This window comes from Dendropsophus ebraccatus, chromosome 5 (genome assembly GCF_027789765.1).
Source record: "Dendropsophus ebraccatus isolate aDenEbr1 chromosome 5, aDenEbr1.pat, whole genome shotgun sequence".
NCBI lineage: Eukaryota > Metazoa > Chordata > Amphibia > Anura > Hylidae > Dendropsophus > Dendropsophus ebraccatus.
Window position 1 is genome coordinate 68,106,425 of NC_091458.1, and position 16,544 is coordinate 68,122,968.

The 16,544-nt window shown below is 41.7% G+C and overlaps 1 protein-coding gene across 2 annotated transcripts in view; it reads right to left on the reverse strand.

Annotated features, from left to right (window-relative positions):
• Positions 1 to 16,544, reverse strand: part of GTF2F2 (general transcription factor IIF subunit 2) — a 122,671-nt gene that overhangs the window by 32,796 nt on the left and 73,331 nt on the right. For both annotated transcript variants that reach the window (XM_069970530.1, XM_069970529.1), the window contains one exon: positions 10,882 to 10,963. In XM_069970530.1, coding sequence (XP_069826631.1) covers positions 10,882 to 10,963 — 82 coding nt within the window. The remainder of the gene's footprint in view (positions 1 to 10,881; positions 10,964 to 16,544) is intronic.

Sequence of the window (16,544 nt, forward strand, 5' to 3'; positions counted from 1 at the left end):
AGTACCTTGACAGAATGGAAGTTCAAGTCAGGTCTCTTTGAGAAATTCTAATCTGTATGCTATACCTCTGCAAGATCTGCCCGCAGTCAGGAAAGCCATTACGGAGTGATTTAATTGCAGGCAGACCCAGACTAATAGTATAGATAATACATTAAAATAAAGAGAAAATGAATAATGAGGAGGATTTGGTTGTATCGCACACAACCCACTTATTTTTGTTTCCAAAATTCCCTATATATTTATATATATATATATATATATATATATATATATATATATATGACCGTAAAAGGGAATTTGTCACTAGGTTTATTCCACCTTAAATAAGGCAGCATAAACTAGTGACAGAAATACTGAACAGATCAGAGTATTACTTACATAATTCTGTTCAGCCGTTCTCCTTATATGCAGGAGAAAAGGATTCTTGCCACATTCCTCCCTCCACCCCCACCCCCACCCTCCAGCTGCTGATTGACAGTTGACTGCCCATACACAGCATGGATAGGTAACTGCCTCTGTTCATGAGTTCTGTTTCTCATGAATATCCAGGACTACTGGGCTCATGCACATAATGGAGAGGACTACTTATTGCCTATGTTGTTCAGGAGGATCTCTCTGAATCAGCTGCACAGAACAATGTAAGTGATACATCATTCTGTTCAGCTTCTCTGTCACTAGTTTTATGCTATCCTGAGATTGTCAGGACCGCATAAACCTACTGACAGAGTCTCTTTACATGAAAAGCAGAAACTGCCCTCAAAGCCACAATGAGCAAACAGGACACTGAAAACTGTACTTCTTTCACAAAAAACAGCGCATAAGTATGAACAGAGCCTTATGCCCCCCCCCCCCCCCAAAAAAAAAAAAAATTTGTGTGTAGTATCAAATTTTTACTATAACTTGCTAACTACCAACTAAGACCAACATTATATCCGAATCTATGATGGCCGTTTTGGCTTCCATCATGGCATCCACCTTTTTAATATTGTGCAATATATTCTGATCTAATGGAACTACCTAAAGAGGCTTTGAATATTCACTCACCACATTTATAGTTTCATGAGCATTCCTAGTATACTAACATACTGTATAGTCTTCTACATATGATTAAAAACTGAATCCACTGGTTCTACAGATTTTTATGAAATGCATGAACACTTACAAACTCTAATAAAGTAGCATATCCATGTTCACCTGGTGTGCTTTTCTGGATCTGGGTAAGCACGCACTCAGATGTTTTCTCTATAAACTATACTGTGTTATACTTCTTTCTATGTAAGTAGCTGCTGAAGATTTTGCTTTAACCTCTCATATCCATATTCTTTCACTAGATCTGTAACTTGTGGCAAGTAAAGCCTCTTCATGGCTACCAGCAGGCCTCAATATCATTCATGTTACAACAGACTTTTTTATAAAAGGATTTGTACCACAAATGTGTGGATGAAATAGATGTGGCAGGTGGCTGATAAAAGCTTTATAACGCTGCCATCATCAATTCCGGCTTCATCAAAAAGCGGGATGGCTCAGAGGAACTCCTAATAGCAGGAGACTGGAACTCAACTGGGTATGATCGAAGATATAAAAATAGACATAAGAGAAAATTATACAAAAATCTATAACGAAAAGCAAAGACTGCTTTATAGAAAGGAACAGAAAATGGAGCAAATGTAATGGTAACTTTCTAATTTTCACCTTCTAAGAAGTTAAAGCGCTAGCACAGGGCTCATTGTAGGAAAGCAGGGAAGCATAAAATATAATAAATGTGAATAATAGAAGACAATTAACTTAAATTTATTATTTAAAAAAAAAAAACATGAATTTCAGATATTGGCGTTGTAGGCAGCCTGCACTTTTTATGCTTATTAAATTCATTCTGCACTAGATTATGGAGGTTTTGCTCAAAGTCATTAAACTGCCAGGGCTACGGGTGCTAGACAAATGGAAAAGATGGAAATGATGTGTATGGTGTATCATGAAGGGTTTAATGTGGGCCAGCTTCTGAATCAGCAAAGGTCATGGCCATTAACCCTGACCAGGATGGTGGATTAACACAATACCGCTCCCTGCTTGGAAAGAAAAAAGGATGGGTTAAAGTGTTAAATGGTGGGGCACATCAACTAACAAGAGGGCACCATTGATACATCTCAATCAGGAAAAAGATGATGAAATAAGTGGTTTGTGGGACATACAAGGCTTCCCATCTTTTGATGGACTGCTTCTACAGCTAAGAATAAATTTGATTGACGTATGAAGGTGTACAAGGGTGATCTCATCCAAAACGAAGAAAATGTGTGTGTGTGTGTGTGTGTGTGTGTGTGTGGTTGTTTGTGTTTTTGTGTGTATAATAAATATATGTGTGTGTGAATAATAAATATATATGTGTGTTTGTATATGTATAGATATATAATTTTATAATTTTCTACTTTAATATAATTTTTTCCAAGTAAAATAAAGGGGGGGGGGGGGGGGAATTATATATATCCTTGCAATGCTATTTTTTGCTCAAATGTTAACGCTTGGTCTTTACACTGTAGCTCTGTCAATTCCAGAGGTGCCAAAAGGTCAAAAAAGCTTGCCAAATTTAGCAGAGCCGGCTTACCATTTAATGTGTTTGTCAGTGTTCCTACTCTCCCCAATGGCATGTGGAATTTCAAAAACGCCCAATTATTTTGTTCTCAGAGGAAATAAGCAGCCGCCATGTGTCTGGCAGGAGATTACTTCTTGACCTTCTCTGGCTCTGCTTCTTCTCCCTTACCTCTTACTGTTGGGGTTCCCCAGGGGTCAGTCCTGGGTCCCCTCCTCTTCTCCTTCTATACAGCCCCCATCGGACAGACAATCAGCAGGTTTGGCCTGCAATACCATCTCTATGCTGATGACACCCAGTTATATACCTCCTCCCACGACATCTCCCATGCTTCCTGCAAAATACAAGTGACTGCCTATCTGCTCTCTCTAACACTATGACCTCTCTGTTCCTCAAACTTAATCTCTCTAAAACTGAACTTCTTGTATTTCCTCCCTCTAACAAACCTAAACCCGACATCTCCCTCTCAGTCTGTGGTACTAGCATAACTCCTGTGCATCAAGCTCGATGTCTGGGGGTCATGCTAGACTCTGACCTATCCTTCACTCCCTATATCCAAGCTCTTACACGCTCCTGTCATCTCAAAAAAATCTCCAGAATCCGCCCATTTCTCACCACTGACACCGCTCAGACTCTTACTGTCGCCCTGATCCATTCCCGTCTTGACTACTGTAACTCCCTACTAATCGGTCTTCCTTTCTCTAAGCTCCCCCCTCTCCAGTCTACCTGAACGCAGCAGCCAGGCTAATCTTCCTCTCCAGCCGCTATACCGACGTCTCCCTTCTGTGCCAGTCACTGCACTGGTTACCCATTAAATATAGAACACAGTTCAAACTCCTCACCCTCACCCATAAAGCTCTCCACAACTCTGCCCCTCCATACATCTCCTCCCTCATCTCCACCTATCATCCTTCCCGTGCTCTGCGTTCTGCTAATGACCTTACACTAACCTCTTCTTTAATGAGAACTTCTCATTCCCGCCTCCAAGACTTCTCTCGTGCTGCACCAGTTCTCTGGAACTCTTTACCCAAAGACCTCAGACTTATTTCCAACATCCCCAGTTTCAAGCGCACCCTGAAGACCCATCTCTTCAGGCGTGCTTATAACATTTCGTAATCTCGTCTCCCTTTGCTATCCCCTCTCTATAACTTCTTTGGTGCTAGGTACACTGTCCTTGTTATCTGAGCTTAGAAAATGGAATGTGACTGGCTTGCCCAGCCGCCTATAGGCACTTAGAGATTCCAGGTACAATGACTGGAACATTGACAAATATAGCACTTGTTGCCTCTCGTGTTACTCCCAGTCATCCTAGTCTGTAAGCTCTTGAGAGCAGGTCACTAATTTGTTATTGTAATTTATTCATTGTATAATTTAATATATAACCTGTAATGTATTTATATATTCAAATAAGCGCTGCGGAATCTGTTGGCGCTATACAAATAAATATTATTATTATTATTATTATTACAAGCCTTCTATATATCATCTCCCATCTTATCCTTTGTGTACCAGTAGTATTCCTCCTCTTCTTTCACCTACATGTTCTAAAATCATAAACTTCTCTAATGTCAGCCACACACCATCCAATTCAGCGATAGTAAATTTGTAAGACAAACACCATTTAGTAGTCACCCCTCCATCAGAAAAGTATTTGCAGAAGAATGCCTCTGATATCTGCTATTGCATAGGCATGTCACCCATTAAGTGCCATGGAAGTAAAGAACCAGCAATGTACAATTTGTAGGATGCCAAAGCATAAAATAGCACTAAAGATTCCATAGTGACATATCTGCACCTGTGAATGCCAGAACAACACTCTTGAGGCTCCTGTCATGTAGATGGCATGCCAAACAAAGTTAAAGTGTAATGTGAACATAGCCTTTCAAAAAGGGAATCCTCCCAAACTGTCTGTGCTTGTTTGGGGACAGATTGGTATGTTTTGCACTAACTTTGCCCTAAAACACATCCTTGTCTTGAATGGTACCTATTCATATAACAGTCTGTGCTTCCATAAAATATAAAAATGTTTTTTTTTCTCTCCTGTGCAAAGTGTCAAAAATGCGTATAATAAGCGCTAGAATTGCTGCAAGCCATAACACCTCCTCACTCCTAGTTTCTGCTGAGACCCTGAGACACAGCCAGGAAGAGAGCGTAGCTGTGCAGTCCTGAAAACCAGACTCCTTTGCTTTATAAACTATCATCAAGCAAAAGAGTTGTATCTGACAGCTGGTTAGAGACTTGCCTGCCGAACTCTCTCCTCGGCTGTATCTCAAGATCGCAGCAGGTCTCGGCAGTGATAGTGGTCACTGGTGAGTACATAACTTGCACAAAAGGTAACAAAATACAAGTATTTTCTCTCAAAAATTTAAGCTGGTTAATATCTTGCTTTCTTAATATAGGGTAAGCAACCAATGACCTGGCTCCAAGATCTCTTTGTCTTAAATACTTCCTTGTATTCATGTCCCCTCCACTGGACAAGGCAGCTGTGCAATGTGTGAGCGCAGTAATGTGGAAACATTAGGAAATGCTGCTAATTAAACCCCTGGAGATTCATCTACTTAACAAGATCTGCACAAACTGGGAAAATATATGCAGTGCAAGAACTTACAATGTCTTTTCAGCGTCTTTCTTATATAATTTCTTGAGATGGGAGGAGAAAGATGGTGTGCAATGGTGTGTGCACAGTGCTAGCACGAGTTACAAAGGCCTCTGGTTACAATAAACTTCACATACAATGGTATATCCTGGACCATTGTGACTTCAACACATTCAACATGCAAGGCTTTATGGCCTTACTGCACAGAACAGGCAGATATGGCCTTGTGTAACAGAGCTAGCAATCAGAATGGTTTTTTGCATTTATAGAACTGCCCATCACTGAATTTTTGCTGCTTTTACCTAAAACAGGGATGGGGAACCTTCGGCCCTCCAGCTGTTGCAAAACTACAATTCCCATCATGCCTGGACAGCCAAAGCTGTCCAGGCATGATGGGAATTGTAGTTTTGCAACAGCTGGAGGTCTGAAGGTTCCCCATCTCTGAGTCTGACCTTAAACTTACAAACCTACAAAAACAGGCTTTAGTATGTGTCCTACACTTGTGTGGCCAATAAGAAATTCAATTCGCACAAACAAGGGGCACAGCGATGCTAAGCTGAATCAGCTTGGCTACTATGCGTCTCCCACTGACATCACAGAAGTCTTCAAAGACAATCCACAACCCTGGAGCAGTCTATGATATAAGAGGAAGATGCAAAATCCATAAAAGTATACTCACCAGTTCCCGAGGATCCCGGCCACCAAGGACCTCTACAGTCCAGGTAATACTTACAGGGCAGAGGGCAGTGGTCGGTAACCTAGGCAGCAAGCTGTCAACTATAGGGTAAGAGGATAGGGCACTGCTGCAAAAGGGAGCTATTTTGGCAATAAAAAGGATTTACAAAATTGCTTACTTTAGCAGTATCTAACACAAAAAAAGTTCATAAGCTGAGAGTACCCCTTAAACAACCACAGTTCTGTAAATAGTAATTGTACCTCCATCTTCCCATCTCTAAACCTGCCAATTAGGAACATATGTTTGGAGACAGCTGGAACTAAAATACTTAATTACTAATTTAGCTTAAGACATCTGGGGTGTTCAGGAAGATCATGTGTAGACAGATAATAGAGAAGCACATCAAAGAGCGGTAAATGCACTATTGATTATTGGCTAGCCTGCACTGAATTCTGGGCCAGCGCAAACATTGATGTCTATTCAATCAGCAACACTGCTCGGTAAGGGGTCCAATACAGAAATCTAGCTTGTATGTGCAGTCAGAAACCTTCTAAGTCGAAGCATTGTCATCTGGAGCCTGTGGGTGTTTGATGAAAAGGCATCGCTGAATGAATTGTATTTCATGATGACACTTTGAGGTGAGCTGTTACCTACAGGGCCACACATCTGCTGGCTTTCTGCTTTTGTCATTGTAAATTGAATTATTTTGTGTCACCCCCTGAAATGTCTGGCACAGAAGATGCTTGATGCTCACCCAATTTCTGCTCAAATCTCTAAAATACTATTGGAAACTATAAATATAATTTGATACTCGCATTACATGTGTACTATAACAGCTATAGCTATCCTTCTGTTAAAGTAGTATGCTGGTTTTAACAATTAAATGTTACGTTTGTGCAATAAGTTATAATAGGCTTCCAGTCTTAGTTTCTTATGTTTTCAAGATCTTAGCTTGCTCTTATTAAGGGGACTCAATATTGATGGAAAACTATTAGACTATTTTTATTTTGGCAGCAATCTACAATTAAAAATGAAATCTTGCAGTTGTGCAGACAGACTATAAATGTCCTTTTACACTAAACAATTAAGAGGGAGTCAGAAAGTTATAAAGATTTGTTAATTACTTCTATTTAAAAAAAAAAACAAAACAAAAAAAAAACCTCTAGCCTTCCAGTACTGTTCAGCTCTTGTATGTCCTGCAGGTAGTTCTGACACCATGCTTTCTGCTGCCATAACCTCTGTCTGTTACAGGAACTGTCCAGAGCAGTAGCAAATCCCTATAGAAAACCTTTCCTGATTTTTGAAAGGTGGCAGCAGAGAGCACCATGTAAAACTGGAAAGAATACTACTTCCTGCAGGGCATACAGCAGCTGATAAGTACTGGAAGGCTTGATATTTTTAAAGAAAAACAATTTACAAATCTTTATAAACTATTTTGATACCAGTTAATTCCAAAACAAGTACCCCTTTAACAAACATTAAACATATGTACACGTGCAAATTCAATATAGAAACATATATGCTCATCATGCCTGGACAGCAAAAAAAAAAAAAAAAAGTTTTATCCAGAGGAAAGAAAACAGTGTGCGCTTCTCTTGAATGTCTGAGCTGAGATACTGGAACAGTGAGGCATTGATACAACAAGAACAGTATACAGTACTGAACTGTAACTTCTTATTACACGGAAAATAACACTCATTTGCTGAAACCAACCAGTGCTACTATGTAGTCCCTTGTATATTTCCTTTCAATATGAAATATTCCTAAACCCATCAACCCCAGGGAATTTATGTTGGCTTGAAGTAGCTGACTATAGGCATTAATCCCTGCTCTGGCATCTAGAGTATAAGCTCTCCCCTGTGATCTGCCACATCCTTCAGCAGCCAAAGTGGTTTTGGCAACCTCCAGTCCACTGTGTAAATAATAAGCCCTGTATCATGCTGCATATTTATGACATTTCCTTGGTTTATTTGCTTTATTAAAATGCTGGCCTGGAATCCAGTACAGCGGAGGGGACAGGGCAGTCTGGAAGCAAACAAGTCTGCATGGGCCAGCAGTTATATACTATATCCTGCAGCATGTTTTTGAATTAAGAATTTTTATTAAATAACTAGTTTGTTTATTTTCCTTTCATCACTTTTTTTTTCTAAAAAGCCTGAAGTGTAAAATAATGATGTTCTTCAACGCCTATTAGATGTGCTAGATGAAAGAAAAGGGTGTTTATCCCAATCATTGTGTGCGGGCGAAACAAACACTGTTTGTGATTTCCAATAGCTGCACAATGTTGCACTGACATGGTGCAGGTACTGGTAACCAAGTGTAGCCGTAGTTTTGCTCGCACACGATGATTGTGATATCGGGCGGGGGTCCGAAAGTGGGGGAAGGGGGCCAGAGCGGGGCTTAAAAAAAATTTTGTGGGAGTTGTCCTTTAGTGTATTTTTCCGTAGACTAATATTTGTCATTCTTATGTATATAATTTATTCAGGAGCTGCTGGCGTGACTCATAGCTTTAGGATTTTTGCATACTGATGTAAGATTACACCTGCAGATTCCATTGTTGGCTTTCAAAAATTAAAAAAAAAAATAAAGCAAGCACATTAAACATATTAAAGTTCTAAGTGTTGGGCACTAAAAATGGGATAAATTAGTAAAACTAAAAGTTTTTCACGTTTTATTTCAGCAGCCATAAAATCTGCAGTGTGCTGATGGTTCTATAGAAAATAAAATATGCAGAAATTTAAAACTACTTTATGAATCTTTATGTAAATTTTCTATGAAAAATTTGCAGAATTTCTGCTCATAATTTCAGAGCTGTAAACCCACACCAGTGTCTAGATTTCTTGCAGCTTTGCCAACTGGGAAATTGGGATTTGTAAATGTAACGTAATTCAAACTTTTGGCAGCAGCTTTTACTGCAGACCCAGCAAAATCCACCATACTGCAGATTATGCATTTTGATTTCCCCATTGAGGTCAGTGGAGAAAACACACAAATTTAAAGCAGATCTGCAACATGAATTCACCAATGTGCCTGACTGTGATGACCTGAACATGGCAGACACGTGACTTGCATCCTTAATACAGATGAAATAATGTGCATATAGTATGCTGGTGTGAAAACGGCCTTGGGCTGATTTTACACAGTGCATATCTGCTCAGTTTCTGCAGCAGCACTGAAGCCACAACCAGGTTTGGGTCTTAATGCATTAGATCATGGGAGTTAAACCAGCGTCCCTCCAGTTCTTTCACAACTACAATTTCCATTGGGCCGGGGCAGCGAAAGCAAAACCTTGTAGATGGGTGTTTGAAGAGTGGGACTGTCTAAGCATTGTGGTTGGCCAAGTTTATTCCCTCATGGCACCTGTTTACTTACCAGCAAAATAATATCCCATGCCACAATGGGTGAGGTCTCAGATTGGTTGCAAGAACATTAGGGAGAGTTTTCCTTGCCTTTTTAAAAATTTTATTCCAGGAAAACAGCAGTTTTTCCATTTCAAATATCTATAGCAGGGGTGGGGAACCTTTTCCATGTCGAGGGCCAGTCGGGCATTAATAAAATCATTCGAGGGCCGCATACCGTGTGCGGCAGTTAGTAGCGTGGGTTTGCAGCACCCAGGGCAAGGCAAAGTATTGTTCCCCTAGTTCCCCTGCTATTGTAGTTAACCCCCAGTGATGCCCTGCTATTGTAGTTAACCCCCCCAGTGATGCCCCTTGTAGTCTAGTTAACCCCCAAGTCATGTCCCTGGTAGCCTAGTTAACCCCCCAGTGATGCCTCTGGTAGGCCTAGTTAACCCCCATCAGTCATGTCCCTGGTAGCCTAGTTAACCCCCATCAGTCATGTCCCAGGTGGCCTAGTTAACCCCCATCAGTCATGTCCCAGGTGGCCTAGTTAACCCCCATCAGTCATGTCCCTGGTGGCCTAGTTAACCCCCATCAGTCATGTCCCAGGTGGCCTAGTTAACCCCCATCAGGCATGTCCCTGGTGGCCTAGTTAACCCCCATCAGGCATGTCCCAGGTGGCCTAGTTAACCCCCATCAGGCATGTCCCTGGTGGCCTAGTTAACCCCCATCAGGCATGTCCCTGGTGGCCTAGTTAACCCCCATCAGGCATGTCCCTGGTGGCCTAGTTAACCCCCATCAGGCATGTCCCTGGTGGCCTAGTTAACCCCCCTCAGGCATGTCCCTGGTGGCCTAGTTAACCCCCATCAGGCATGTCCCTGGTGGCCTAGTTAACCCCCATCAGGCATGTCCCTGGTGGCTTATTTAATCCTCCATCAGGCATATCCCTGGTGGCCTAGTTAACCCCCATCAGGCATATCCCTAGTGGCCTAGTTAGCCCCCATCAGGCATGTCCCTGGTGGCCTGGTTAACCCCCATCAGGCATGTCCCTGGTGGCCTAGTTAACCCCCAAATAAAAAAAATAAACATCCCACTCACCTTACCTCCGTTCCCACGCTGCCCATGTCCTCTTCTGTCCCAGGTCCTCTGTGCCGGTCTTTCTCCTGCAGGCGGCGCGCGATGAAATGACGTCATCGCGCGCGGCCCGCAGGAGACTGAAGACACGCACAGCTCTGCTGGGGAAGAAGCCGGCATAGTAAGCATCCTCCTGTGTCTGGCAGCTGTCACAGACACCGGAGGATGCTGTGTATGCCGGCTCCTTCCTCCTCCAGAGCGGCGCGCATCACAGGGGAGCTGTGGGCTGCATCGGGAGGTCTCAGGGGCCGGATGCGGCCTGCGGGCCGGAGGTTCCCCACCCCTGATCTATAGTGTGTATATGATGGGGGCAGTATACATAAGTTGCTGGTGCGCGTTTCTGTTTTTGACAAAAAGAACTGGACAAATATATAACATAATTACAGGGCAGCATATAGCATTGTTCAGATGCATGGTGAATATGCAATGAGAAGGCAGGGCAGATAACAAACAAGCTATGGTTAGCGGCACTTACTGCAACCCTGTGTCAGATGAGTAAGGTGGGAACAATATGCCCAAGTGTAATGAAAACTTTAGTTAAATAATATTTTACCTTTTCATCTGCATATAGTGGTCATTGGCTGCTGGTCGGCATTCAGCACGTTGCACAACTATACCTTCTATGGCCAGTTTTTCTGTGAAAAAGGGGGAAAAAACAAAACAAAACACTGCTCAGGTGAAAATCTTCACACAATTCAACCATTTTCTCAAGTGTCCATCAGAGACCACAACAGATTATGTTTATGTTGTCAGAACTATAACAGAATCTACACAGGTTACATTTTTTCTTTTAGGACTGTTTAAAGTGACTCTGTACCGCCAATCTGACCCCCCCCCCCCAAACCACTTGTACCTTCAGATAGCTGCTTTTAATCCAAGATCTGTCCTGGGGTCCATTTGGCAGGTGATGCAGTTATTGTGCTAAAAAACAACTTTTAAACTTGCAGCCCTGCGCCCAACGGCCGTGGCAATATGCATTAGGCTGGCACAACCTCTCTGTCCGTCCTTCCCACCCTCCTCCTTATTAGGAATGCTCCAGGCAGATTTTCTACTATTCATCACCTGTGTCAGCACGGCACATGGGCTGGATCGTTAAGGCACCTGTGCAATTTTAAGACAGGAGAAAATGTTCTAGGGGCATTCCTAATGATGAAGAGGGCGGGGAGGAGGGATGGAGGGGTGGTGCAAAGTTAAGGCACAGATAATCTAGGCCACAGCCCTTTGACACAGGGCTGCAAGTTTAAAAGTTGTTTTTCAGGACAAGAACTGCATCACCTGCTGAACGGACCCCAGGACAGATCTTGGTTTAAAAGCAGCTATCTGAAGATACAAGTTGTTTGGGGGGGGGACAGATTGTGGGTACAGATTCGCTTTAACACCCACCATAGCATAATGTTGGCACCTGAAGGCCTCTGTAATGGTGCATGACAAACATCCTAACAATTCAACATCATTCTAAACTTTCTTCAACTTGATCAAAAATGGTTATGGGAACAACACAAAATCAACTATACTTCCAGTACCAATCCTCTAACGTAAGAAAAAAAAGAGTTCATAAATAATGTATTATTTTTTATAAGCCTAGTTAAGGAATTGTGCAAAATTCTAAGATTTCTTACAGATCTGAGATTCTCTATGGCAGCTTTTTCTACCCTGGATAATCCTCTCAGCAGGAACTTCTAAAATTACTGATAGAAGGAAGAGACTGGAAATAATAAAGTCATAGAACGCAGATAACATAAAACTAAATTATACACTACAAATCAAAATATAGATTTCAAAATCCCCAAGTGTTAAAGCAGCACAAAAAGATAAGAGCTCGCTTACACTGTCCCAGGGCTCTAAGAACCTACACAGAGCTCTAAATCGAACATTTTACAATTAAAAAGCATGAATTATCTTGGCTTGTGACAGCAGTTTTAAGAGTCAGACCTAGACAGGAGATCATCATCCAGACAAAAGAACTATTATTCTGCTGTGCCGGCACAAGGACCAGGTGGGCAGAGACTCACAAACTACAATATGACAAATGAGCAATCCCCTCTCCTAGCTTGACTTCTGCCAAGGGTCTGAAAAGCAAAATGAAAGACTGAAGACAAGTGGAGATTTTCTGGCCATAATCTAATCTCTCACTTAGTAACACATGCTTTGTAGCTCAGAAGCACTCTAAAGTTTTCTCTCCACCGTTTGGAATGGGTAGCTATAAGGAGATATGATGGAGAAAATTAAAGTGACTCTGCACCCACAATCTGTCCCCTCCTAACCGCTTCCACATTCTTATAGCTGCATTTAATCCAAGATCTGTCCTGGGGTCTGTTCGGCAGGAGATGCAGTTATTGTCCTAAAAAAACAACCTCTATCTTGCAGCCCTGTGTCAAATTCGTGTGGCCTAGAGTGTCTGTGCCCTAGGCTTGCACTGCCTCTCCGTCCCTCCTCCCCACCCTCTTTACCATTAGAAATGCCCCTGGGCAGGTTTTTTTCTATTCATCACCTGTCTGAACACTGCACATGTGCCTTAACAATCCAGCTCCTGTGCAGCGTTCAGACAGGTGAATAGGAGAAAATGTTCTAGGGACATTTCTTATGATGAAGAGGGCGGGGAGGAGGGGCGGTGTAAGTCTAATCCACACACACTCTAGGCCATGCCAATTTAGTTTTAAGGGGTACTCCAGCTAAAAGCTTTTTCCCAGTAATTGAAACAAAATATGCCTCAATCACCTATCTGACCCCTTCCCTATCTTTTCCCCCCTGAACCCCCCACCAGGAAGGGAAGTAAACTCATTCTTACCTAATGACTGTTGACCCCAGGCTTTGCTGTGGCAGCCATTTTGTGACAATGACATCATCAAGAGGGAGGAGGGTCTAAGCCCTGTTAAGCTAGCCTCGCTTTGTCAGATGACTCGGGCTGCTCAGCTCCGATTGTCTGAACAAGATATAAGCCATCTAACAGTTTTACAGAGTTAGACATCACAGGAGACAAAGTGCATCATGGGAAAGCCCAAACCAGGAAGTAAAGAAAAAATAAAGCCAACAAATGGAGCTTCAGGGACCTGCAAACAGCGGGAAATTCAAACCGAGACAGACTCCGGAGCGATGGTAAATGTAAAAACTATGTTTGATTGTGTTTTTTTTTTTAATAAATCAGTGGTGGAGTACCCCTTTAAGTTTAAAAGTTGTTTTTTAGGACAACAACTGCATCACCTGCCGAGCGGACAGATCTTGGATTAAAAGCAGCTATCGGAAGGTACAAGCGGTTTGTGGGGGGCAGACTATGGGTACAGAGTCGCTTCAAAAGTTTTATGGCCCCATTGCCAATTTTGGTTTTTACAAATACATGTGAAAAAACATCAAATTGTAAAGGGAAAGCTGGACTTTGTAGCAAGCAATAAAAAGATCTTGTGCACTGACCCTCCACACCTGATCAAAAGACCACAGTCCCCCCAGCCACAGTCTATGCCATTCTCTCAGCAGCACATATACAAAGAAAACAAAGGACTGGGCTCTTGGCTTCATCTCCTTCACCTGAATGGGGCCGTGCTGCAATTCCCTAAGCAGCGGGTGTTTCATTCTCAGAATCGGCAGGAGTCACAGAAGTCAGATTCCCACTGATCAGGATGTTTTGGCATATCCTAGCTATATGTCATAACACTCAATGATAGGAATACCTCCCATAATATAGACCACGTATATACATGTATGGCTGTCATACACAGTGATATATGTAGTTAATTGTATGACACACTGGAGATGTATATCAGAGTTGCTATGGTTACACAGGGAATAGTGGACATGTTCACACTTTAGCCACCTTAATTATCTTGCGAGCCTAGGGTGGTCTATGAGGGTTGCTATGACTACTGATGAGTGATGCACAACACATGTATGTAACCCAATAGGATAAAGGTTGAGTTCTCACATTGCAATTAAGTCAACATTATATATGCAGCTTTAAATGGTTTAAATTATAAACTGGCTTGTAACATTAAATGGACAATTAGAATAGTATGTATAGTGTGAAGCAGTCACCCATCCATATTGTTTAAAGCGCACAACTTGCTGTGGAAATAAAGAGAAGTCTGTGTATTTCATTGATAAAGATGGCCCCCACATTCTGTACAACACCTGAAGAGGAGAATCTGTTTATAGCTACTTAATCCATGAGCTATGTAATACAACCTACTACGCAAATGAGAAACCTGTCCATGCCGAATAATAGCCTGGCATCTTATCTATATGACGCCCCTCTTTGTTCTGACTTCTTGCTGCTATATAACCTCTTGCAATGCTTATAATAACATGAGATCTGCCTTGACATGGTGTCAGATTGGTTCTTAATACATAATAATACAGCCCAAGGAGAGGGCATGATTGATGTATAGCACTGATACCTGGCCGGCAGGGAGGGGGAGTCATGAATGCTGGTGCTCTTTGCCACCTCCGTGGCCCTTGAGTTATGCTTATCAAACTCATCAGCAAATCCATTGGTATGATTAGTCTTATAACTATTGCTGATCTCCCTGCTTCTAGGGCTCTGTACCTAGTACAGAGCGGAAAAATGGTCTACAAATCTAGAATTAGAGAATATGCCAACTACATGGTAATGCACAATTGTCATAACATGTCAGTAACAAGACACCGTACCAATGATTTATACCAGCGCTCTAGACAAATGCCACATTATTTCAAGAGCCATTTATCTCCATCATTATTTTATGTGCGGTGTATTGTAACTGGCTAAACTGTAGGCTGTTTAAAGAAATACAAATCAAGAATCAAATAAGTATTTATTATTTAAGCCATCTCAACTACATAGCAAAGATTCAGACGGAGATTGCTGCTATCTGCACAACTGCAATTCAGTGCTGGGAGAAGTACCATTAGGAGAATCCCATTACCATTTTATGGAGAGAGATACAGAATAATATTACCATGCTAAGCTCTTTGGATTGAAAAGATGCCTTTTCAGTGGAGCAGGGGACTAGACTCTTGTATCACTGATTCACAGAACAATGGTGCAGCATTACACATGTTATGCTAGGCAGCCCCCCGTGAGATGTAATGAAATGTATGCAATCATTGCTGTTATGCTGTGGAAGGTCTTCGCCACTGCCTTGCAGTTCCCACAGCTCTACCATTGTCCCCATTCACCTGGGGTTACATAGTAAATATTAACTAAAGGATCCCCTAATTTCTTACCCCACCTGTATGTGACATTGTATGTGTCATTAACAGCATATAAAATAGTCTGATACATTTTGAGGACTGGTCAGAAAAGATTTCTTGTCCCCAGGACCTAAATCATCACATTACAAAGCATAATTGGAGGACTCAACCAAAGCTTTAAGAATTTTTTACTGAGGGTTTTAACAATTTTATTTCTAACATTACAGAAAGATAGCATGAAGAGAGGACTGTAGATAGCTGATAGAGCCTCGGCGCTGGACTTGTAGAATGCACTCTCCAGTTCCAAATGTATTATTAAAATAACTTGTTTTATTGAGTAACGCGTTTCGGCGACGTGCTGCCGCCTTTATCAAGCTCCTGTAACATCTCCTGGAGATGAATGGTTTGAGTTCACTCAGTTTACTCTCTTTTTTCTGTATTCAAGTGATTATATAGATGTTATGTATAAAGTTCAGGCAGTATCATCTCTCCGCCCCAAGATGGGAGGTGACAATCATCTGGAGTGTATAAGAGTGATCACTTGTATACATGTTACAGGAGCTTGATAAAGGCGGCAGCACGGCGCTGAAACGCGTTGCTCAATAAAACAAGTTATTTTAATAATACATTTGGAACTGGAGAGTGCATTCAACAAGTCCAGCACCGAGGCTCTATCAGCTATCTACAGTCCTTTCTTCAAGTTTCTGCAAGTGGTGGCATTAAGACGGGAGCAGTTGGCTGCACACTGAATGCCTGGCTGCGGACTTTCCATTTAAGCCCTACTAGTGTTGTGCTTATTGTTTGCACAACATTATAAAGTTAGTTTTATTCTTGTAAGGACATTTTGCTCTATTTTATATCCTGAATAATGCACTATATGAGCTCCCTTCTGTGTCATTTTATGTTTGTCCGTTCTTTGCACACAAAAATAACATAAAACCACTAACAGCTGCATAGTCATAAGATTTATAACATGTTTTGTGTTTTTTTTCTAGCCCGTATATTCTTTCCGCTATCAACATTCGCAGTCAGCTAAAAAATTACAGATTGTGC